The sequence below is a fragment of the Calliphora vicina genome, chromosome 4, assembly GCF_958450345.1.
Source record: "Calliphora vicina chromosome 4, idCalVici1.1, whole genome shotgun sequence".
In the NCBI taxonomy this organism is placed as follows: Eukaryota; Metazoa; Arthropoda; class Insecta; order Diptera; family Calliphoridae; genus Calliphora; species Calliphora vicina.
Genome location: NC_088783.1, coordinates 38,621,425 through 38,648,260, shown reverse-complemented (window position 1 = coordinate 38,648,260; position 26,836 = coordinate 38,621,425). Strand labels below are relative to the sequence as shown.

Genomic DNA, 26,836 nt, shown 5'->3' with positions numbered 1-26,836 from the left:
ATATTCATCTTTAACAAAACCAAAATTCCACTTTGAAATTAAAAAAGTGGAACTAAAAAATCAAAAATTTGATAATAGTTCATTTACGAGTAAGAAATATATATTTTTTAATTCTATGATCTTAATAAAAGTATTCGGTCAATAGGCCGATTTTTGGTCGAATCCAAAACCCAATATTAGTTGGACTCCACAGCCGTATTATTTAACACAATCGAGAAACTGAACAACAAATTAAAAACTTAACTTGTTACAATAACAAAACACATAAATGTTCGTTCTACTTACTCGATTGTGTTCTATAAACAGGCAGTAAGTCGACAGGAAAAACATGACTACTTGTGCGTAAAATATTTTAAACTAAATGCGAATTCTGATATATGATATGGAAGTTTGAATACTCGAAAATTACCCATGGATTCTTTATACGAAAAAGATGCTGACATGTTTAGATTTAAATGTTTATACGAAATTAAACCAAATAAATCTACACGCAGAGAAAAAATATAGTTGGGCATGGTTACTGTAACCATTTAAATAGTGTTACAAGATTTTTAACAATATTATAGTCACAGTAACTATTTACATGATTGTGGTAACCGTAATATGGTTAATTTATGTTTCACATGATTGTATCAACCATATATATGGTTACAGTAAACAAATATATGTTTGTGGCAACCATATTTATGATGAATAATTTTTAATATGTTGTTCTCAGATTATGATAAGCTTTAAGCTGAGAGCAACATAGTCCTTCATCATATGAATGGATGTCACAAACATATATGTGTTTACTGTAACCATATATATGGTTGATACAATCATGTGAATCGTAAATTAACCATATTATGGTTACCACAATCATGTAAATGGTTACTGTGACTATAATATAGTTAAAAAACTTGTAACAATATTGAAATGGTTACAGTAACCATGCCCAACTATATTTTTTCTCTGCGTGTAGCTTCAGAATAAATTATCGGGCGTATGACTTTACGATAGATGGCATATTTTTTGAACGCGGTTTTAGTTTTTAATAACTTATATGTCATTTTGAAGGGTACATATCTATCATTAATTCTCATTTAGTTATTGAATATTATAGCGTAAACAACAACGTTTATTTTTGCTTCCAAAATTTCGAATTTTGTAGAAACATAGCATCATATGCGGGAAGTTTTGCTTTACTTCTTTAATTTGAAGCTTTTGCTGAATGTTTTCCATCGGTGTCGATATCCGAGAGATGGTTTGAGCTGCTCAGAAATGGTGATTTTCACACGGAAGACAAAGATCGCCCAGGCCAGTCAAACAAATTTTGAAGACTTAGAATTGGAGGTATTACTCCATGAAGATTGTTGTCAAACTCAACCAGAGCTTGCAAAATTATTGGGTGCTACTTAATCAATTTTAAAACTTTTGCAAGCAGCTGGATTCATCCTAAAGCAGGGAAGTTGGGTACCATAGCAATTGAAGCTGAGAGACATTGAAAGACGATTTTACATGTCTGAAATGATGTTTGAACGCTATAAAAGAAAATAATGTTTGCACCGAATCATTACTTGCGATGAAAAATGGATACATTATGATAACCCGAAGCATAAGTGATCGTACGTGAATTCTCTGAATTTTATGGAAGCAAAAGGGCCCTATGAGCTGCTGAAATCTGGCCATACCATCACAGGGAACCGGTACCGAACGCAACTGATTCTTCTGAAGCAAGGCCGACTACTATGTGTTTCGATCGATGCAGAAGGCTCTCTATGGGATACGCTTCAGAACAGAGTATTTGAAATTGGCTTGATTCGTTCATGGCCTCAAAAGATTAGCAGTTATTTTCACTCAGAATCCATATATTGTCAGAAAGATGGGAAAAGATCATAGCTAACAATGGCCAATATTTTGAATAAATTTATATTGTACAAATAAAACCTAAAAACTTGAAAAAATTGCACATTTTTAATAAAAACAATTAGTATGGATTAAAAGTTGTAGGCATAGAGAAACATAGAGCGGAAACTAGAAAAATTACTCAAAATAATTACACATACGAGTTTGTTTTTGTTTTCACATAGATTTTTCTACTAATACATTCTCACCACTTAGGTTTTTGACAACTGAGTTAGATATTTGATAGGAGAGTTTCCGCTCTATGTCTATTCTCTATGGTTGTAGGCGACTTTGTGAGTGGATTTTAACGTTAATGTTTCTTTTCAAAGTATTATATATTTTGAACATGAAATGTAAATTATATTAAAGTCTAACCCCAGTAACACGAAGTCTGGTTATATGTTAACTAATAGTTATACTGACAGTTTTCATACAAAAATAATTTTAACCGACAGTATAACTATTAGTTAAGGCATAACCAGACTTCGTGTTAATGGGGGTAAGAAAAAAATCAAAAAGTTAAATACAAATATAAAGATTTCAGAATTCTGGATTTTTTGGTCTCATTACATTAATTGTAATTTTTTTTATTTTTTAAATTTTCCCATTTCTAAAATTATATTTCCCTTTAGAAATTCTCTGCAATATTCTTTTCATTAATTTCAAAAACAAACTTTTATATGATTTTTGTTGTTGTATTCTTTTGTTAAATTTAAATAAACTTACCGTTTGTTACCCTTAAATTGAGCTACTTCAGCATACCGTCTACCCATGGGAGCCTCTTGAGGACTTAACAAAGCATCACATGGTGGTAAACTACGTGGTTGAGCATCCACATCATCTAAACCCTCATTATGCTCACGCACCACAGCCTCATCATCATCATCCTCTTCGTCCTCATCCTCCTCACCATCATCAATATTACCCTCATCGGCATCAGTGGAATTACCTCCACCATTCGCTGCATCTTGCTGTGTTTTAGCATTTACATAGTTCTCATACTTTTGTCTTAGAGAATAGTCATCTATGCAGGAAGAGGCATTTGAAACACAATTCTTTCTGTCCGCCTCCAAATCATCAATAATATTGCCATTTTCCAAATCTTGATAGTCATCATCGAGTATGACATCATCTCCCGAGGAGCTGGACTTCGAAGAAGTTGTTGAGGATGTTGTGGTAGCTGAACTGTTGGAGCGAGACACACAGCTATCAACACTGGCCATAGAATTGCGATTATTTGATTTTAGTTTTGATTTATCATGTTCATTTAAATCCTCTTCATCGGTACAAGAGTGATTGGAACAGATTGAAGATTCTAACGATTTGTTAGATGATTTCTCCAGGGTCTTACTATCATCGGTAATAAGTTCATTGCAGTTTTCATTGTCGATGGTGGAAGAACTCATGTTGTGTGTTATGGAAACCTCGTAGTCGTCATCGGGTGAGTCCTTTTGGGGTACTATGATAAGGGAGGTGCGTTTTCTTAGGGAATCATCTTTGGCATCTATGTTTTTTGTTAAAGTTTTGTCCGATTTGCCCATAACAATAACTTCAACTTTGGAGTTATCGTTTAGGCAGTCATTACTGATTTGTGTGCTGTTACTCTTGCTGCTGCTGTTAGTGGTGGCAGTAATGCGAGAGTTTAGGGAATCATTTAAAATATCGGTAGACATTTTTGTGGTTTGTTGTATTTTTGTTTTTTATTTTCTTATTTATTTAATTAAGCATTTTTATAGTCTTTTTTTTGATATACTTTTTCCAAAATTTTTTTATATTTCTTGAAGGATCTGAAAATTTATTTTAAAATATTTTTATTTTTTTTTTACTTTAGTACATTATTTTGTGCTAAAATATCATTATGTGTTTTATTTCCTTATGCAGTTAGTCATTTTTAATTATTGTTTATTTTGTATAAATTTATTTACATATTTACTAAGGCTTCATTCATAATAAAACAAACTTATTGAATTTTTTAACACTTGTCAATCATTTTGCATTTATTTCATTTCATCGTTTATGTCACATTTCATATTTATTTAATTTCGTTTTATGGCATTATATTTACTTTTTTTATGGTGTATTTATAATATTTAATGTAAATTTTGCCCCCTCCCACTCCACTGCCCTTGCTTTAAGTAACAATTCGTATAAATTTCAAAACGTATTTATTTTCATATTTTTGAATATTTAATTTCAAAAAAACTTATTGTGTTAGCGAAAGATAGAGAGAAATACTCAACTCACCACACATGTTCAAGTACAAGTATTTTGTGTAGCTGTTGTTATTGTTGTTCATATTGAAATTGATATTTTTTTTGTTGCTGTTTTATGAGTTTTCATATCGCACAGAGGAGGTGTCAAATTTGATCGCTTATTATTTATGTTTGATGAATATTAAATAATATTTCTACTGTTTTTTTCTCTATCTTATTATTTGTGGTCTGTGCCATTCGTATGCACTTCCACAAATGTAAGGAAAATAAAACAAAAAAAAAAAACAATTGGAAAAAATTTGTAAATATTGGAATGTTAAAAAAAAGTCACCCTTCTTTTAATGTAAAGACAAACATTTTTCTTTGGGGGAATTGCACTGAATTGTCAGTTGACATATTGTGGCAGTAATGAGGGTGGTGATTTTTTCTTCTTTCGATTTATATACATATATTTTATGTAGTAAGTGAAGAGCTCAAGGTTCGTAGTAAATATTCGAGAGGCTTTAAATATTTATGTTTTGATTATAGGATTTTTTTCCATAATACATTTTGTAAACCATAAGTTTACAATTTACTGAATAAATTTGAGTGAGTTTAAAAAAACATAACAGAAAATTTTGTGTATAAATTTAAATGCAGACATCGTGAAAATGGCAGATGAAATTTGGACTATACGTTCCCCTTCCCCAGTGTAGATCCAGTAAGAAGGGATTTTTGGAAAGTCGTCCGTGTAGGGAGTAACAACGGGTAAATTCCGTAACCTTATATCTTCTAAACTAATATAGATCCAATAATTATTTAAATTGCAACTTTATCTACTTAGAAAATTCGAACCTTTTAGGAGAGAAAACGGGTAAAAACTTGTTTTAAACCAATAAACATAGAAATCAATATCAAATAATATTCTGTACTTATAAAAAAATAACAAATATAAGTTTGGTACTTTTTGGAAATTCGAAAAATGTTGGTACTTTTTTCATAAAAACATGTTTTCCTATAAATTTTATTTTATTCGAAATTATGAATCCAATTTTGATAAAATTTTAAACATTGGTTCCCGCAAACGTAAACGTGTAGAAAAATTCAATCCAAATTCCACTTTTATTCATTCATATTTCATACCAAAAATATCTTAAATCGTAAATTAATTTGTAAATACTGTGATTTTATCTATGATCAGTCATATTTTACACCAAAAATTTATTTTTAGTATAAAAAACTCAAATATATTGTAGACAAATCCGGAACAGTTTGAAACTTTTTTAAATTTTGAATAAAGATTTGAATTATAAATTATTAAACTTATCGATATATAAATTAGCTGATGTGCCTCAGAGTGAAGTTAGAATCAAACATAGGGAGAACAAATGGTATTTTTTCGTTCTTCTAATGGTACTTTTTGAATTTTTTACAATAATATATCTAGAAATATGAAATAGAGCAAAGTGAATGAGTTCTAAGTGAATGAGAATACAAATTGGGTAATTATTGGAACTTTTTCTTTATTCTTCTTTACAGTGACATCATAACTGTTTATAGATTATTTGTTATTAAATAATCAGAGGCAATTATTTTTCAAGTTTTGAGTTTGAACATCATGGACCCACCAGGGGCGCAGGCAGAGGATCCCAAATTAGGTCACCTCGGGTATTTTATATTTTTAGAAAGATTCTATTTCATCGCTTGGATTCCGATTTCAAAAAATTTACATATAAAAAATCTCCTAGTCTAACACTATATAAAACTTCATCGTATCTATCAATTATCTTTTATAGCTTAGGAGATATTGGTATTTGAAAATTAAATTTTCAACATTTTTACCCATCTTGCTCCACTTTTTTGAAATCAGATGGTCCAAATATTTCCCGACTTTCCCCATTTCTTTTTTTTTATTTGACCAGTATGCATCTGGTCTTCACTTGGTATCGAAAAGTATACAAAGATGATATGCTCAGGCTGCAACAACTCTTTGCTTTACAAGTGTTTTGGACCATTCTGCAAATTAAATCCCCAATTACATTTATTAAAATATAAATAAGCAAATAAATGTGTACTTTCATCTAAATTTAATAATATTCTGATGTTTTATTCATTTTTTAATTTCGAATCACCCATCAAGAACATTGATTGATTGGGATTATATGTCCCAGGATAAAAGGATGATTTCAGGATTTCTGAGTATTCAGAACATATGTATTTTGGTTCTCAAAATAAAACTTCGTCCCGAAAGGGTTAAGCCCCAAAAATTTAAACACTTATTTTAAGCTGTGTATGTTTCGTCTTAAAAATCCTTTTCAATTAAGAAATTTTTTAAACAAACAAATAATATGTACTTTACAATTTGCTAACAATTTCTATTTTTAATATCTATCAAAAACTCTTTGCAATATGTGCAATAATTCATAAAATTTAATGACATTTCTTTTCTAATACTTTCCAAAATAAAACGAAAATCATATTTGCAAATCACGTCTGAACAAAGTAATAATCGTAACAAAAACATTTAATATCTCTTAATATTAAAATTTTATTTTAATAACATTCATCTTAAAAAAAACACATGACAACATTTGTCATTTATGACAATATTGTCATCATCACTTTAATATGCTAAGTATATTTCATATCTATTAAATTCCATTTAAAATTATATTAAATAACCATTAAAAATGTATTCATTTAAAAACTAACAATTACATAAATATTAAAAAAAAATTATAATTTCTAAGGAAAATTAAATTTTGTTTAATGAGCAAAAAATATAATGCGTAAGACATTTTATAAAGATTTGATGTAATCATGTATATAAAGAAATTTCAAAAATACTTATTTGATTTCAATTTATTTTATTTAGTTTAAACAATCTGGTCATTCACTTTTTCATTATTATTATTTTTTTTATTATTTATTTGTCCTCTAAGTTTTTGTGTAAATTGTAGTATTTATTTATTTCTCTTTTTGTTTAAATACCAATTATTGTTGATATTGTTAGTTGGCTTTCCAGTGTTTTCCCTCTCTTCTCTTTCTGTTTCTAATATCTTTTTTAATGATCTGTTAAATGTCTGTCTGTCTTGCTGCTGCTGTTGTGAAAATGTTTAACCATTAATCACTTTCGATTTTTTAGCCAATAATTGTTTAGACATCTAATATTTACTCGTTTATATGAAATCGACCAAAAATATACCACAAATACAAGTAATTATGGGAGAAAACAATTTTATGTAATTTTTTCCGTTTTTTTTTTATACAATTAATGGAGATTTATTTATTTTGCTGCTGTATGAATATTTTAGACAAAAAAGTAAATAAAATAATTATAGTTTATAGAAATTGTTGTTAAACTTTAAAACTGGCATGCTAATAGGTAAATGCGAGAGGTCTCAAATGCACAACTTTTTTTATTCGAAACTTTAACACAAATAGGGGAAAAATGCATTAACAATTTAAACAAATTTTGAAAACCAAACATAGTGTTTTTAGCTTCCCAGTTAAATATTTAAAAAGGGACTTAGTTTCTTTGCCCTCTAAGCTGTGGTTCAAAAATATTTTTCCCGATTTTGACAACTGAATCCCAAAAAGTTTTAATATAAACAAGTAAGAGAGCTATATTTACCAAGTTATACTTAAATTTTTTTTTTTTTTTTTAAATTGTCTTTAAATTTTTTTCCAAATTGTTTTTTAATTTTTTTAAAAGGTTTTTTTTTTAATTTTTAAAAAAATAATTTATGGATAACGAATTTATTAAAAAAAAAATTCGAGTTAAAAATATTATTTCGGATTTTGAACCATTTGGACCTTTTTAAATTGTCTTTAAAATTTTTTCCAAATTGTTTTTTAATTTTTTTAAAAAGGTTTTTTTTAATTTTTAAAAAAAAAAATTTTGAAAAACGAATTTATTAAAAAAAATAAAAAATTTTGATAAAAAAAAATCGAGTTAAAAAATATTTTTTCAGATTTTGAACCATTTGGACCTTACTATAGCCTTATATACATCGTTGCAATGGACTTTGAAATATCTATCATTAGATATCCATATTGTCTATATTAATGACTTAGTAATCCAGATATAGATCAAATATAGGGAAAAAATCGATGTTGTCCCGGTATAAGAAAATGTAAAATAAATGTTACTTAATTTCCCACCCTAAATGGTTGACCTGGAGCCGTGCCTGCTCCTGCCATTCATGGTGAAGGGTATAATAATAACTGCTCTTAGCATTTTGCTTTGATTGCATACAAATGCATCCGATCTAAAATTTTCATTCGAATTTTCTCTCAAATCAGATGGTTTCATTATTAATTTCCCAATCGAAATCTTCTACATATAGTTTTTGACAAATCTGGGACAATGTAAACTGACTTTTAATAAGTAATTGAACGAATACTATTTCATTTAACTGTACCCTGTGACAGCTTTCATAAATATATGACCTTGTCTTAAACATTTTCATTATGACAATAAATTTTCCCTTTAATACAAATGGGAAAGGAGTCTACAACTTAAAAGTTTACAAAACATTAAGATTCTTTCAACAATTTAATGATCATTTAATTTATTTTTATTTCTTTCATATTTGTAACGAACCAAGCTAATTAAGTATGCAAACAGCGTGTGGTTCAATGGCTAAAATTAAGGCAAACAAATATTTGGCGCCAGTCAGTTAGTTGTGTGTATTTTTTAAAATTTTTAAATTGTTTTATTTACAAATAAATATGTTTTTGTACAATTTTTTTACACAACCACAATGCATCAGTATTGTGTACAATTATGTTGTTTTGTATGTAAAATTAATAATACATATTGAAAATAAATATTGTAATAATATGGTTCAGTGAACGAAAGCATTTAAACTTGAATTGAATTTGCAGAGTTATTTTGAAATTGTTTGAAGTAAACTTGAATTTGTTTAGGAGATTTATAAAGAAAGTTGTATGAAAATGACTAGACTATTAAATTATTAAAAACAATTAAATATATTAACAACTTTGTCTTTAATAAAAACAAAAATTAATAAATTTTCTTTCCAATTTCATAGCTATCTATCTTCTACCCAAATTCTGTTACTCAATACATAATAGGTTCGTTCTAGGTTTCTATAAGTCGATTGTTGAAAAAGTTGAAATCGACTTTTTGTTCGGAATAAAGTCGAACAATCGATTACGTTTTCCCAAAAAAGTTGTCGAACTGAAAAAAGTTGAGTTGTAAAAATTAAAAAAAATGGGTTTTTCTCATCAATAAATCTAGTAATCATATCTGTTTATATTAATGTATGACAAAAAACTGACTTTTCCTAAAAAGAAAAAGTCCAAAAGTTGACTATTCAAAAATTTAAAAAAGTCGACAGTTCGACTTTTAAAAAATCGAAGGTTAAAACAAAATATTGAGGTTTCGACTTTTTTGCGATTTTTGTTAGAACTTCAATATGTTTTCTTGTTTTTCTGATTAATTCAGCCTAGACCAAAACCTATAAATCTGACTAGTACGAGAATAGAGCTTGAAATGTTTGCATTTTAACCCAAAAAAACACCAAGAATGCTGATGAAAGTTGTAGTGAATATATTTTCCTAGTATTAAACAACTTTTATGAAATTTAATATTTAAAACAAAAAAGTTAATGTGAAACTAATTTGAACTTTTATCTAATTTTCCAATTCATTTATTATCAAATTGCAATCATATTATTTTCCTTTTTGCTAAACAATGTTGCATTTATTATCTCATTTGCAATAGCTGAAAACAAAATTTGTTAATTACATAAATTGCATTTTGTTTTTACATCCAATACCAAAACTGGCAAGTAAATTATATTAAATTATAGATTCGTGAGTTGTACTTTTTGTTTAATACCATTTTTGGTTTATTTAAATAAACTCCAACATGATATTGAATACAACAATTAGTTTTAATAGCCTTAACAATATGTAATAATGCAATTATTTTTAACAATTGTTTTTATTTTTTATTTTTAGTTCAATTACATGGACATGTTCTATTAATTAAATTGGTTTTCAAAAGAAAAAAAATATTAGTTCAATTACATGCATACTTTATTTATTGTTTTAAGGGAAATTAACTATCGTGACTATTTATAGGAAATTTAATAATAAAATGGTATTTAATAACACTTTTATTATTAAACTTTTAAAATGCTTAGTATGGAGCAAATAGTTAATATCGATTTAAATGCAAAAAAATTAAACTTATCAAACCTAAACAGAAGTTTGAATTACACTCTCCATTTTTTCTTAATTTCATGATATAATATCAATATATTTAATTTAGAATAACACAAATCATTCTTAATTTTGCTATACAAAAAATTAAGAAAAAAAACATTTAAACTTATTTTATCTAACTTTTCGAACAAAATCCCAACAATCGTTGAAGACGTGATGATATTTTCATTTGATATCAAACGTAATTCTCAAAGGTTTCTCAAACTTAAATAGATGTTTGAATTTTGCATATAATATTGAGTTGGTTGGAAAAATAATACTTGAATTATTTTCTAAAATTTGTATATATAAATCATATTTTAAAATACATTTGAGAAAAAAAGTATTTCTCGAATAGAGTTTATTATTCTCAAGTGTTTAGTATTAAAACATGTTGAAATTTATAGTAAAACGTTCTCAATTCATTAAAATTTTAGGAAGTTTTTTTATAAGGGATTGAAAATGTATTTAAATAACTCTTAAAATAATATCAAACATAATTTTCAAAGGTTTTCCAAAACTAAACAGAAACCCTTAATTTGTTTATTAAATTCTTGATATAATATCAATTTGAGTTCAGAGAATCATTCAGCAAATCATTCTTAAACTATTCTAAATTATCTTTTAACATTTGCGAAAGAGTTTGATTTCAAGTAATTCTCAATTTGATATTAATTTTATGTTTACAAAATGTAATATAAAGTCGGCTGTGCCGAATCTTATCTTTCACCAAAGTATACTTTAAGAAAAATATTGAAAACAATTTTTGGAGAAAAAAAACTGGGATGAAAAAAAAATGTTTAGAATTTTTTTTTTAATTTTTGTTACTAACAAATTTTGATGAAAATAAATTTGTAGGACAAATTTTTGATGAAAAACATTTGTGTGAAAAAGTCGTGATATTAAATAGCAATCTAAGTGGACTATAGCGTATATATCAATCATGTAAGTTATTTGATTTCAACATACAGACGGAAAGATGGACTTGTCTATATCGACTCCGCTGTCTATAACGATCCTGAATATATATACTTTGTGGGGTCGCAAATGAAAAATGTAGGAATTACAAACGGAATGACAAACTTATAAAAAAAGATTTATAAAAATACCAAATTAATTTAAACGTTTGAAATCAAACATAAATCTCAAATGTTTTTCAAATCTAAACAGAAGACACGCTATTTTAAATTATTTGACATTTGAGAAGATTTCTTTAAATAAAAAATTAACGTTATTAAAAGTTTACTGGCAAATTTTTCATTTAGCTTTTTTTCAAAACTTTAAATTTATGCCCCAACATGTTTTATTTTAAAACATCTTTTACTAATGCTGTAAAATTATGAATAATCAAGAAAAAAAACCTTATTTCAGTGACAATCTGTTCAATTTAAGTGTTCCATCGAAAATCAATTAAATACTCATTACAAGTTATTGACGAAGGATTTAAGACCCTAAATAAAAAAATTATTTTCATATTTTTTCCAATTTAATTTTAAAAATAACAAAGTGTGAACATTGTCATATTTGACAGTTAAGCAAAATGCTGTTAAACAATTGGAATTTTTAAAATAGATTTTTTTTCAATAAAACTCTTTCTACCCCGAACCCTACTTAATATACAACAGAGAATATGGTTGGGGTTTGTATGTTTTTTTTTTTGTTTTCGAAATTAGTGTGAGTTTAATTTAACCCCTAAAACATCATACACACCAACAAATTTCATTTTATGAACTAATTTTTGTTTAAAAATAATTCTTTTTTTGTTTTTCTAATGTGTGTAAAACAATTGTGGGCTTGGGTTTTGATACTCAATTGCTCTTAAATGTGCGGCTGGTTGTTTTTGGCTGTTTGGATGATGGTGGGTTGTTACACGTGCCAGAGTCATAATTTATGATTAAATTAGAAAATTGAAAAAAAAAACCAAATGAAACGTCTGAAATGTATAGCCATTGAAAGAGCTAATGTTAATGACAAATGTGCTAAAAATTGTCAAAACATTAAAAGGGAAAAGCATATAAATATTTATGTGAGATTACAGTCTAAGTTAAAAAAGTAGCACAGGCTTTCTTAATACTAAAACAATTGATTGCGACAATTACTTAAAAACCTAAAGTTTTAATGGAATTTTTAGTTTTGAAGATATAAAATCTTGAATATATACAGAAATTGTACAAATCAAAACCTGGTGCTCTTTAACTAACCTTGGCTGTTAATATTTTTTTTCTGCAATTTCTGTATAGATTTCAATGACAACTGGTAGATGTTTCAACATATTAGTTGTAACAAACCCTTGTTGCTTTAAAATGTTAAAGGGGAAGGCTTTTTAAAGTCATACAAATACTAGCGAGTTTCAACTGAAATGTCCTTTTTGTAAAGGACTTTGCCTTGTTTATTTTATTTGCTGGTTTGTTTTACACACAAATATAAAAATAAAGAATTTGTTGTTTTATTTTTGTTGTGTTTACAATATTTTATTCTTAATTTTAAAGTCTACATGGCTAAAAAAAATCCTCTTTAAGGCATAAATCATGGTCTAAAGTGGAGACGGAGGTAAAAAGGCAGTAGTAAATTATATTGGAATAAAAGGGTTGAAATGTTAGGAATTTTTTGAAGACAGGGTATGAAGGAGAACCAATTTTAAAAAGTGGCTGTTTAGAGAGCAAACCAGATAAATTAATAAAAAACAAATTTTAAAATCTTTAGTTTTCAAAAAATAATAAAGAATTTTTTTAAATTTAATAACAAATATTGATTTGAAAAATAAAAAAATACCAAATATCTGAATTTGATGCCGAATCATTTCCAATACTCTTAGATAACAAATTTTGAAGACCAAACAATTTTTTGTTAATGATAAAATATTCAAAATTTAAAAAAAATAATAAAAAATTTCACAAATAAAAGTTAAAATTTTTAGTTTTTTTTTTTATAAAATTGTCAGTGTCATAAAATCCAGAATACATAAAATAAGTTGCTATACAAATACCAGAGCTGTAAATGAATCACTCATTTTTGAATTAATTCGCGAATCATTCACACAAAAAAATGAATTGAATGAAATTTGAGTCAATTCAAATGAATTTGGTAAAAATGAATTGCAATTCGTTTCCAATTCAAATGAATTGAATTGATTTTGAATTAATTCAAATGAATTTGGTAAAAATGAATTGCAATTCGTTTCCAATTCAAATGAATTGAATTGATTTTGAATTAATTCAATTCATTTACAATTCATTTGAATTGAACAAGATTTTGAATTAATTCAAACGAATTAGAAAAAAAATTAGCAATTCATTTGCAACTCCGACGCGAAATTCGCAGCATATTTAGCAGATTCTTCAATGTCATTAAGTATGCAGTATAATTAATCGACGGTTAAAGAGTCTTCCTTTAAATATAATGCGCCGTTACCATCGTCAGCTGGTATTGAAAGATTATTTTCGTACGCCTCTATTCTAAACATCCCTAAACGTGGATCTCTTTCAGATGATAATTTTGAAAAGCTATTGTTGTTTAAGGTGAATGAAGTATTCTAATTAAATCTAATTAGCCTTATTTATGAAACTCAATTGTGTTTTGAACTACATACATTGTTATTTTTCCTGATTTTTGATTATTTTTGGAAGATAGTTTTATTTTTTTGAAATAAATATAATATAAATATTAGCAAAAAGTTTGTTGTTGGGTGGTCGTGGGTCACAAAATTTCAAAAATTATTAATTGCTTCTTGAATATTAAATATGTTATGTCGTTCAGCGTATTTCAAAATAAAAATCAGTTCTTCTTGAAGAAATAAACTGCAAACACCATGTTTTCATTGATCAGGCGCGTATACAGGACAAGGCTTTTAAATTTTTGTACTGGAAATTTTCATTTTGGTAGGAGAAATCTTTCATTCCCCCTAGAGATCTGCTCTTGAATTTGATTGATTGCAACTCATTTTTGAATCATTCATTTGAATTGCTAATTCTTTTTTCTAATTCATTTGAATTAATTCAAAATCAATTCAATTCAAATGAATTGTAAATGAATTGCAACTCATTTTTACAAATTCATTTGAATTGGAAATGAATTGAAATTCATTTCTGCCTAATTCGTTTGAATTGATTCAAATTTCATTCAATTCATTTTTTCAATTCAATGAATTAATTCAAAATTTAGCTAATTCATAATGAATTAAAATCAAAAAAGAATGATTCATTTACAGCTCTGACAAATACTTACGAATTGAAACTACAATGTTCAAATTTATTTTATATAAGTTTGGTTTATACAAAGGTTCCTCAAACTTAAAAAAGGTTTGAATTTAATTTTAATTCGAAGTTGATTTAAAAAACAGCACTAGAAATCATTGTAGTTGCTCATTTCGATATCAAATAATAATCTCAAATTATTCTTAGCATTTTAAACAATATGAACTAATTTACATCCCTTTCTTTACAAATCAAATTTTAAATACATTAGAGAAGAAGTTGAGACAAAGAGTATTTCTCAAATATAGATCAAATATTTTTGTTGAGATTGCTATTATATTCAAGTGTTAAACTAATCGTTCTCAAATGCTTAATATTTCATGGAATTAATTTTATAAAATTATGGATTTGGTAGTAATCCGTTCTCAAATGTTTAAGATTTCAGAAATGTTTTTTTCAGGAATGGAGAAGTTGTTGCGATCATATTTGTTTATACTATTTCATATTCAAAAGTTCCGTATTATTCCCTCGACTCATTTGATGCTTTCAAAAAAATACTAATATTCTATGCAACAGGATAAATTTGAAAACTCAGACTGATTTTTTGCTATATATATGGGGGATTTCATGTCAAGTGAACCAACTTTTGAAGTCAATGTCTTCCGATCGGGAGTTAGAGGGGTCAAAATTAGACATTTTGGCCAAGCATGTGTTTTTTCTCATCCATGTAACTTATTACCTATTTTTCTTAGCAAAATGTGTCCCAAATAGTTTAGATAGCTATTTCTTCAATCTTTCGAAAAAAAATTAAAAAAAAATAAAAAAATGTTGACATTTTTTTTTATTTTTTTTAAAATGTGTCCTTTTTTTAAAAGAAAGATAAAAGATATTTACCTCGAAGACCTATATGGTCATTTAGAGAGTTGGATATCTATCAAATTAAATGCTTTGTAACTCAAAACATAAAATTTTTGACTTTTTTTTGCTCAAAAGAAATCTTAGATACATATTTTACTTGAATACCCTTTTAGTTGCTTAGTGGAATGAATATTTTGTAACTCAAGACATCAAATTTTTGACTTTTTTCTTTCTTTCTTTCGAAATCTAACTTTTTTTCAAATGGGCTCTTTTTTTAATTTTTTTTTTGCTCAAAAGAAAGCTTAGGTCCATTTCTATAAGAGGTTTTTGGTCGCTAAGTGGGATGCGAGTGGGATATCTATCAAAATAAATGTGATGTAACTCAAGACATACAATTTTTGACTTTTTGTTTTGTAAAATCGAGCTTTTTTTTCAAAATGCAAAAAAGGTTTTTTGCTCAAAAGAAAACCGATTTGGTCGTTTAGTGGGATGCGAGTGGCATATCTATCAAAATAAATATTTTGTAACTCAAGACATACAATTATTGACTTTTTTGTTGCAAAATCGAACTTTTTTTCAAGATGGGCCCTTTTTTTGTAATTAGTTTTTTCTCAAAATAATGCTTTAGTGGGATGCGAGTGGGATATCTATCAAAATATTTTGTAACTCGAGACATACAATTATTGACTTTTTTTTTCCAAAATCGAACTTTTTTTCCAAAATGGGCCGAGCAGTTGATGTCGGATTTTACGGATTTCAGAATATTGAAAGTCTTCTTTCAATCCCATAATAAAATTGTAAATTTCATTTTTAGAAAGCAATTTTTGGAAATTTTATGTTGACTAAACAGTTCTAAGTATGTTTTTTTTTTAAATTCTTTAACTTTGCATGTTTAACCCCCATTAACACGAAGTCTGGTTATGTTTTAACTAATAGTTATACTGACAGTTATCATACAAAAATAATTTTAACCGACAGTATAACTATTAGTTATGGCTTAACCAGACTTCGTGTTAATGGGGGTAATTCTAATAATATTTTTTAAACTTTATAAAATATTTACCCCCCAGCAATTACCCATAACGAAAAATTTCATTAAATAAATTCCTCAAAATGTTTATTTATCTAATTTCCATATAAATTTATAATCCTCTAAAACAGTCATGTGTAAAATTTACAAATATACCCATCAAATTTTCATAATATTGTACATATTACACACACACGACAGTTTTTTACACATATACGAATGTATGTAACCCAACCATTGTCATATAGTAAATCATTCCATAAACAGCGTGTCAATAAGATGATTAAGGCATTATAAAATTATCCACTAAAAACAGACACACATTCTTGCAAAAATATACAGTAGCAAGTACATAGTATAACAATCAGAACTCAACCAAATCAAATGAATTGAATTGAAACAGAACCGAATAGAACCAAGCCAAACAAACAAAACAGCAAACCACACCCAGTTATTAAAAAGCAGTAGAGCAAATTATCGCATAGAAACAGTTGCAAAATATTACAATCCCCATCCATCCATCCATACATATTTATTATTCTGTCATACTTACATAGATACTCTAACATAGAACATTTGATAAAAAAAACTCATACTAACAATTGTTTGAAAAGGAAAAACTTTTGGGAAAATAGATTTTCAATCGTTAAAAGTAATATTTTATTTAGTTTAGTTCGTATTTTTTTTGGAAAATTGTAAAGAAGTTGAGAAAAATAAAAATTTGTTAGTGTGTTCAGCAAATGTCAAGAACTCTGATTTAATGTCATGTTGTTGCACAAATGGTTGTTAACTTTATACAAACCAATTGTACGAGTACATTGTGAATATTTTGGTGTATGTTAGAGTCCACTAAAACTCTAAATGGGGTTGAAATAGTGTGTATGGCTTTGTTGTGAGGAATGAAGCAAATCGTTGGAAATAATGAAACGTGTGAACTGAATTTCATTCAAAAAATAGTGTAAAAAAATAAATTTGTATAAAAGAATTGGTGGGTAAATCACGCACATGCTGGGTAGAAGTTTTACGGTAGAAGTTTCACCAAAGAAAATTACACAATTTCCTATACATTTTTAAATAAAACATTAATGTGCTGTTTTTTCTATAGCGAATGAGCGTTTTGAGTGGACGTTTTACATGTATTTTGTTTTTGTTACAATAACAAAACACATGTTAAATTTCCACTCAAAGTACTCGTTCGATATAGAAAAACAGCACATAAAAATATTCCACATTCGCATTAGCGTTTTTACCTTTTAAAAACGGTGGTTTATTTCCTTTTAATAAACCGTATTCTTTGATTGCACATAAAACATAATGAATATTTCAAGCAGCCATTACAGACCAATAAATTAGAATTGATAGTGCAATTTCGTAACAATAGAAATGTTTGAGAAAGTATCGACAAAATGTTTGACATTTGACAATGTAAAAATTTTTTGAATCTTTGACAAACCTTCGATTTGACAATAAAAATATTTACCATAGCTTTTGTTGAGAAGTCTATAATTCTCAAATGTTTACCAAATCATTTTCAAACGTTTGACATTTGACAAAGTTTTTAATTTCAAATAATTTTCAATTTGAAATCCTGTCTAAATAGCTGGTACACTTCATACCGTTTAATTTTCTATTTTTAAATGTTTGATTAGCTCCATCGAAAGTTTGCGCGACCATGGCTTTTACATGTTTTAAAAATAAATACCAAAATATAAACTTTTAAATGGAATCCACACATTTAACTTGCAAAAGGAAACGGTGTATTCACATAAAACTTTAATATTTTTTTCTTGCATTTTAGTTTTCATGTGAATTCTTTTATTAGAATCACCCTCAAATTGATGTATGTATTTATAAGCTCGTTCAGTCCAGTAAATAGTTTCATATAGTTTTAGCAGTCATGACAATATTAATAAGTATACTTTAAACGTACTTATCATTATTTGAAAAATGCAAAAAATAAGATTCTGTAGATTGCAATAATATATAACCTGCGAAAAGTGTGTGTCTGTTATTTGAAATCTGTAGTTCAATTTCATATCAAAAGAGGACATTTGATTTAACTGATCTATTGATTGTGATAAAATGTTGATAATTTGTCATTTAATTTTACTGATTAAAAATTACTGATAAAACGAATTAACTAATTTATGACCACTTTTAGAATATTCAAAACGAAACGTCACTGAAGCGTCAGTTCGATTTCGTCAGAATTGTCTCTATGTGACAATTCTAAAATGTACCAATTTTCATAAACAGTACAATTATGAATAAAACTTCCCCGGGAGTTTTATCCCTTTTCCCATTTTCCTATTCAATGTTGAAAATAAGAAAAGGGAAAAAACTCCCGGGGAATTTTTATTCATAATTGGGCTGATAAATTATTGAAACTTTATAATATATTTGTATGTTTTATTTCAATGTTTTTATTATTATCTTCCTGAGTATAATTTCCTACATTCACCACGAAAACATAAAGTTCAAGTCCTACAGCTGTAGAAGTTTATTTAAGGTATCATGATATTTTGGTTTCTTATTTCTGCCCTCCAAGGGGTCGGCTTGCCAGCTTTAATATACTCCCTCATTCATACTACATTAAAGGCCAAATGGTCAGTTACATTACACAAACACACAAAAAAAACTTGAAATAAACGGTCATGTAATTTGATTCACGTTTTCTTTTCCAAAACAAAATCTCTTTCATTCTTTTATTTTCGTATTTTTGTATATAAGCACGAGTATTAAAGTAAAACGTGTTACACATGCTGAATCACGCACATTTATAATAAATTATTATGTTTTTTTTTTTAATATCAAGGACATTGTTGCAGGACTATGTAGAGTGATGTAGAGAGGAGAGAAAAATTACTCATATTTACCGTTTAACAAATTAATGTAGTAGAATTTATGCAAAATAAGGCAAAAATATTATATTGTATACAAAAAAAGAGCAACGGAAATCCGGCAATTATATTTTGACAAGTGTGGGGATTTATTTTACATGCATGTGGATTTGTAAATACTAGTTCATGTCCTTTAAAGTTATTCATATTTGTGATGTCCTTTTTATGCAGCAAGTTTTATTTAACAATAAAGTATTTAAAAATTACTTGGTACTATTGTATTTTTTGTGTTTCTTAATCCTTCTTTTGTTTTTTTTAACATTTTATGAAATTGAAACTGCAACCCTGTTTTTTTAAATCTCTATGTTCGTGCTCTTTTGTTCTCTGTTAATTTGACATTAAAGGATTGCAAGTCGAGATTCTTTGTGAGGAGAATAATGATAAAAGAAAACGGAGGTTAGATAAGTTGCCATATTTTTAATGTTGTTTTAAAATCTATATACTTAAATATATGTAACTATTTTAGCTAGCAAATGTTTATATATTTATTAAACTGTAATTCTTTTCTATTTTTGTTTCAGTATTCAAACTCTAGTTGGAAATTAAAGCTGTTTAATATTAATTAATTTAAGGTAAGTTGTTATTGACAAACGATTTGCCCTTTAACCTCTTTTTGTATTATTTTATGGAAATAAGCAATATTGACTAACGTTAACGTTAAGCTACCGTTACACTGTGGTTCAAAATTTAACTGATTCAGAAACGGGCCCTTAAATTTGGTATTTTATTGTATTTAGAGCCTGATTAAGAAACACTACTGGAAACCAATTTTTTAATTTTTGTATGAAAATCACTGTTAACAAATAATTTTTTTGATTTTTGAAAATGGTTTTCCGGTAGTGTTTCTAGATCAACCTCTAAATATAATTAAATATCACCATTGTCCAAATTCTTTTAAATTGTTGAAAGTTCAGGATGAAATTAATGTTATTATTAAGAACCGTTACCGAAAAACCAGCAAATACCGTTAACGCTGAAATACCGTTTTCGAAATAAGCCAACATATCGTTACAGCTAAAAGACAGTTACCGAAATATTAAAATTAGCGTTACCGTTACTTTATAAGGCGAAACACGTTTTTTAAAAATATCAATGACCTATTATGTGTTTTTTAGCCCGATAAAACTTGAAATAACACAAAATTAAATTTCAATCCAAAAAAATTTTTTTTTTTCGAAAAATCAACATTTGAAAATTATTTAGGGCATATGGCCACCGCAGCTGTTCTTAATGAATCGCATTCTGGACGTCCAATTTGGACCACTTTTTCCAGCATTGCTGGCCGTATTTCACGAATAACACGAACACTGTTGACCTCCAAAGTGTCATAAACCAGTGAATTCACGTGGATCCACAGGAAGTAATGGAGCGGTGTCATATCTCCCTCGAGATCTCCCTCTATCTCGAAATCAAGTTATATCCATATTTAGATTTCAATAAATCGATAAATGTCATCCATTTTTTTAAATAAAAAAGTTATTGATCATGGTGCGGTAATGATCTCTTTAGACCGTAAAGCAAGCTCCGCCTTCATTTTTGGAAGATATAATGTCCGATGATGCTACCAGCGTGTAAACCGCACCAAACTGTGAATTTTTCTGGGTGTAATGGAGACTGCAATGGATTGTTGACACTCCATATGCTGTAATTTATTTTAAGCCAAAAATTATCCTCATGGCTGAACATAATTTTGCGATAAAAGAGTCGTCTATAAGTTGGGCGAATAGATGACTGATTTTTTAAGTAAATTTGGATAATTTGGTAGCGTTGTTTAAGCTTCAAACTATACATAATGATTTGACTGAGCGTTACCCTTTCGTAAGTTTTATCGGGCTTAAAAAACACCATTTACCTTCAAATTACATCTGGCAACACCTTCTTGAATACAAATTGTATTCGTGTGTGTATTTTTTATATTTTAAAACCTCATAAAAATCGCCTTTTATGTATTTTCAAGTATTCTTTTTCTCATACATATTTGTTTTTAGCAACCATTTGATTTTTATGGTTTTCAATGTTTCATCACCCCACTTTTGTTTTATTTACCACACACTTCTTGGCTGGATTATTATTACGAGGAGTATTACGGGCAACCAGCTAATCCCATTTCATGTTTTGACATTATTCAGCAGCATTTTTTATAGACTTTTAAATATGTTCGTTTTTTTACGATATTCTATGTAAATGAGTATTATATACTTGCCACATAAGAATTTAATTACTTTTTAAATAAAAAATAAAAATAGAGTTCACTTAACGATTTGTGTTAATTAAGGGATTTTGGGAAACTTAAAAAATCGTATTTGATAGTCAGGTTTGTGATTTTAATTACATGAAAAATATATAAGAGATTCATTAAATATTATAATAAGTAACTAGTTTCTTTTATTTAATTTTTGGGTTTTGCAAATAAATTATTTGCTTAGTTTCTTAAATAACACCTGTTTTTTATTTGCGTTCTTTTTTCCTTCTATACTCCTAATTTTCAACTACAGCCTGTGGTTAAATATAGTTTTTTCTACCTCATTGCTTCCTTTCTTCAAATCAATACTATCAGATTACAAATCACTCCACTAACTACTACTGTCTTGTCTGTCTTTCATATCAAAAAATAAAAAAACGGAACATTTATCCTACTTTGTTTTTTTATACAAAGATTTACCAAACAAACGAGCTCTTTTTTAAAAAAAATATATACTTTTTCCAACAACTCAAGATAAAGTTTCTTTCAACTCTACTTCTAAAAAAAAGAAATACTAGAACACATGTCAAAAAAAGTTTTTTTAAAAATATAATATCTACTTGCAACACAAAGTGAATGGCAATCATTCAAAAACTATTTAGGATTCTTCCTCATACAATGAATGATGTGAAATGTAGATATATTTTTTTTTATTTTATTTTTTTTGGGTTTGTTTTTTCTACTGCATTCAGTTTAACAAACAGCAGCAATTATTTGTGTGATGCAAGATTACGGGATGTTCGTAAAAGATGATTGAAATATTTGTGGTTGAAATAATGAAGAACAACAACAGAAAAAGAAACGGCGAAAAAAATCAGCCGGGCAAAATGGAAAAAGATAAATGGTTTGTGCAAAAGATATGATCTGACAGGAAAATTTGTATGATGTACAAAGAAAGCAGTTGTAATGAACATGACTGATCAGGCATTGAGCTACGTATAAACATTAGCTAAAAGGTTTTGAAATATGATATGAAGAGAAGAAACAATTCTCTATAGCTTTTCGAAACAAAACTGCTAGAAGAAAATTTCGTTAGATTTCCAGATAGATGAAACTTTGGCAATTGTTGCTGGCAACATATGGATTCCTCGCCAAAATAACTGCCCATTTTTTATACCCTTCACCTTCGTGAGAAGGGTATATATAAGTTTGTCATTCCGTTTGTTATTTCTACATTTTTCATTTCCGACCCTATAAAGTATATATATTCTGGATCCTTATAGATAGCGGAGTCGATTAAGCCATGTCCGTCTGTCTGTATGTTGAAATCATCTTTGCGAAGCCCACAAATAACTTACATACACGATTCAAACATCAATATCTCCGGAATTCTTCCGGCTCAGTTGTTATTTAAAAAATCGTTCCACAAATGGCTGAGATATAAGGAAAAAACCAGGACAACCCCGATTTTTTATCTATTTTTTGACATATATCTGGATTACTAAGTCATTAATATAGACAATATGAATATCTAATGATAGCTATTTCAAAGACCTTTACAATGACGTATATAAGATCATAGTAAGTTGGACCTACAATTGGTCAAAATCGGAAAAATATTTTTTAACCCGAAATTTTTTTTTTCACCAAAAGTTTTTTTTCGCTAAATAATAAAAAAAATAGAAAAAACCAAAAAAAAATTTTTTTAAATTTTTAAAAAAAAATCGACAATTTTTTTTAAAAAAAAATTAAAAAAACAACTTAGGAAAAAAAATAAAAATTTTGTTTACCCAAACAAATTTTAAATTTTTTTTTGAAGTATAATTTGGTGAAGGGTATATAAAATTCAGTACAGCCGAATATAGCTGTCTTACTTGTTGTGGCCAAGAACGAATCCAACCAATTTCGGATACTCTGTTCTGAAGAGAAGCGTATCGCAGATAGTGCGTTCTACATCGATTGAAACAAATAGTAGTCGTACGACGCAAGGTCTGCAGTATAAAGCGGGTGAGGCAATACTTCCCAACCACTTCTTTCTAAATAGTTTTTAACAGTTATTGCAACATGTGACCGAGCGTTGTCATAATGGAATATTGCGGTTTCATCCCTGGTCGCATATTCTGGGAGTTTTTCGGCCAATGCTCGCTTCAAACGAATTAATTGTGTTCGGTACAGGTTCCCTGTGATGGTCTGGTCAGATTTCAGCAGTTTATAATAGATAGGACCCTTTTGGTCCCACCAAATACAGAGCATTACCTTAGCGCCATGAATATTTGGTTTTGGTGACGATTTGGCTGGTTGGCCGGGCTTCACATACGATCACTTATGGATAATGGATCTGTTCAAACATCATTTCGGACATGCAAAATCGTTTTTCAAGGTCTCTCGACTTCAACTCGTATGGTTAACAATTTCCCTGATTTTTGATGAATCCTCTCTCTTGTTGAGTTTTACACCAATTTTCATGGAGTAATGCTTCCAATTCTTGGTCTTTAAAATTTTGTTGGCTGGGCTGGGCGATCTTTGTCTCCCGTGTCAAAATCCCCACTTGTCAACCGCACAAACCATCTCTCGAACGTTGAAATCGATGTAACACATTCACCATAAGCTTTGGTGAGCAATCGGAGTGCTTCAGTTCCACTTTTTTCAAATTAAAGAAATAAAGCAAAACTTCCCGCATATGACGTGGAAGGCTCATTGAATATCATTAATTAAATTAAGCAATTAAAACTATTAATTAAAAACTAAAGAAATTCATTTAATTTAAAATTTTTATTCAAATCATTAATTTCCCAATATTTTATTCTAATGAATTTTTAATTTCATTGTTGTTTTCTATTATATTTTGTGTTTATTTTCGATATTTTCTATACATTGTCTCTTACTCAACAACACGACGGTACTCATGCACATTAACTGACTCATCATTAGCAACACCTCTTTGAGTAAAACCATACAAAAAAAGTTGACATTCTAAAAAAAATAATTTTTTGTTGATAAAAAAACCTTAAACAAATAAATAAAAAAAGTCAAGCAGCAATAAGCAAAAGTTAAGCAAAGAATACAAATGTTGCAATAATTATCATAAAATAAAAAAATAAAATGAAATTTATTTAAACAGTTCACATTCAGCGGCAGCAACAGCAAAAATGACAACAATATTTCTAAAGCAACAGCAACAATATATGTATAATGACAACTCTATGACAGTTTAAACGTTCAAGTAGCCAGACATATAGACGCATATATTTTTCAGTTCTTGTATTTTGTTGTTGTTGCTGCTCACGACTAGAAAATAAAGTGAAGTGTGTGATAAAAATGAGACCCTACAACAGGCTGCTACGCAAAATTAATGGACAAGTTAAGATTTAGTTTTTTTTCATGAGTGAAAATTGCTTTATGGATGATATGGTTTGTTCCATTGATAAATACATATAGATGGGAAACTCTTCTGTCAAAGACCTAACTCAGTTGTCAAAAATCTAAGTGGTAAGAATAAATTATTAAAAAAAATATGCGAAATTAAAAACAACACTCAATATGAGTGATTTTTTGAGAGTATTTTTGTTTGAGTTTTTTTTTTAGTTTAACGCTCTATGTGTATTTCTCTATGCTTTGTTCCAAAGATGAATAAACATAGAGTGGAAACTAGAAAAAAACCTAAACCAAAAAAAATAATACTTAAAATAAACACATACGAGTGTTGTTTTTGTTTTCACATAGATTGTTTTACTAATACATTCTCACCACTTATGTTTTTGACAACTGAGTTAGGTCTTTGACAAGAGAGTTTCCGCTCTCTATATATTTCTCTATGGTTTGTTGCTTTACAGAAAAAAACTATATTGTATCGTAATTGGTTGAACTTTATTAAAAAAAAAATTATTGAAAATACAGTTTTCGTAATTTAAATCACATTTTGATTTTTTTTTGTTTTTTCTATTACAAATAATGTATGTTCAATAACTTTTTTAAATTTCAAAGCAATATAAATAAATAAATTTACTAGTCAGTAAAATTTTATTTTTGAATTATTCAACATAATGTTAAAAATCACTGGAACGATTCATTTAGATTTCGCTAATAAGTTACAGCCTGTAATTTAAACGCAGTGTGAACGGGTTATTAATCAATTTCATGTTGCTGGCGATGAGTGTATTATTCTACATTTTTTATTTTGTTTTTCCTAGATTCATTAAGTTTTCAAAAAATTAAAACAAATGCCAACTTATTAATGTGTGCACTAATGCGAAACAATAACTAAAAACAATTTGTGGGGTGCGTAGCTAAACATTTCTATCTTTCTCTATAAATTATTTAAAAAAAAAACTCACACTTTTGTAAAATGAATGGGTTTGTTTGTGGCAGTAAAATTTTGATTGTGGGTTGTGTTTTTTACACACAATCGGCCAAGTTTTACAAAATGTTAAGAAATGTGTTCGTTATTTAATATTTATTTAATTTGTTTTATGGGGGTAGAATTCATAAGATTTTCACGCCCACAAATTTGATTGATTTGGATTGTTGTTAAAGGTTGATAAGTTAGGAAATGCATAGTTCTTTAATTTTTTTTATTGATTTTTATAATTTTTCGCGATAAACTTAAGCATATTAATGAACTAATTACTTTTAACTGATACATGACATTAATGTCGAAAAATCTAATGATGAACCTCATATAGAAAAAATATTAATAAATCGTTCATAGAAATTGAGTCTTTTCTTTATAAAATTTAAGCTTTAGCTTATGGCGTTTTCTTTTCTGTCATAAATGGTGCCTTTATTCTGCCTTTTACCCTTTTCTGTGTTCTTTTCTAAAAAAAAATGTAGTTTAGTAATGGTATAACGTGTTCTTTTCAAATAATGTTGCCCTAAAACCCCGAAGATATGCAACACGTTTCACCCTCAATTTTATCAAAGGGTTAGAAATGCAGCACTTTTTAAACAGCAAAATGTATAGTTTTACAACATTTAGAAGATACATAAAAGAAAATTGCATAAATGGTAGTGGTTTTTGTTCTATTGTATCGTTAAAAATGTAAAACATTATGAGGGTATGGGTAATCTTTAAGAAATGGTACAAAATATGTTGGCAACATTTTGTGTCATAAAAGAAAACGCCATTAGTTTATAGCTTATTTTTATTGAAGTATTTATTGTCTAACCATTTGCAAAATTTCAGATATTTGTCTTTAAAAATAACCGATATAATTAATAATTAAAATTTTTCGTTCCACAGTGCGTATGATTAATATTAATAATGAATGTTTTTGTTGAATTGCTCATAACTACTAGAGTTTTCAAACGATTGCAAAGATTGAGGTGTCAAATTAAAGCCAAGGCTTTTAACTTCACTA

General features: G+C 27.8%; 1 protein-coding gene across 6 annotated transcripts in view; it reads right to left on the bottom strand.

The window, feature by feature from the left end:
• The window catches only part of spri (sprint), a 352,783-nt gene that overhangs the window by 150,000 nt on the left and 175,947 nt on the right, over nt 1-26,836 (bottom strand). For 2 of the 6 annotated variants that reach the window (XM_065510261.1, XM_065510266.1), the window contains exon 2: nt 2,614-3,674. The exons of the other annotated variants lie outside the window; for them this stretch is intronic. In XM_065510261.1, coding sequence (XP_065366333.1) covers nt 2,614-3,560 — 947 coding nt within the window. In that variant the 5' untranslated portion in view covers nt 3,561-3,674. The remainder of the gene's footprint in view (nt 1-2,613; nt 3,675-26,836) is intronic. 6 annotated transcript variants of the gene reach the window in all.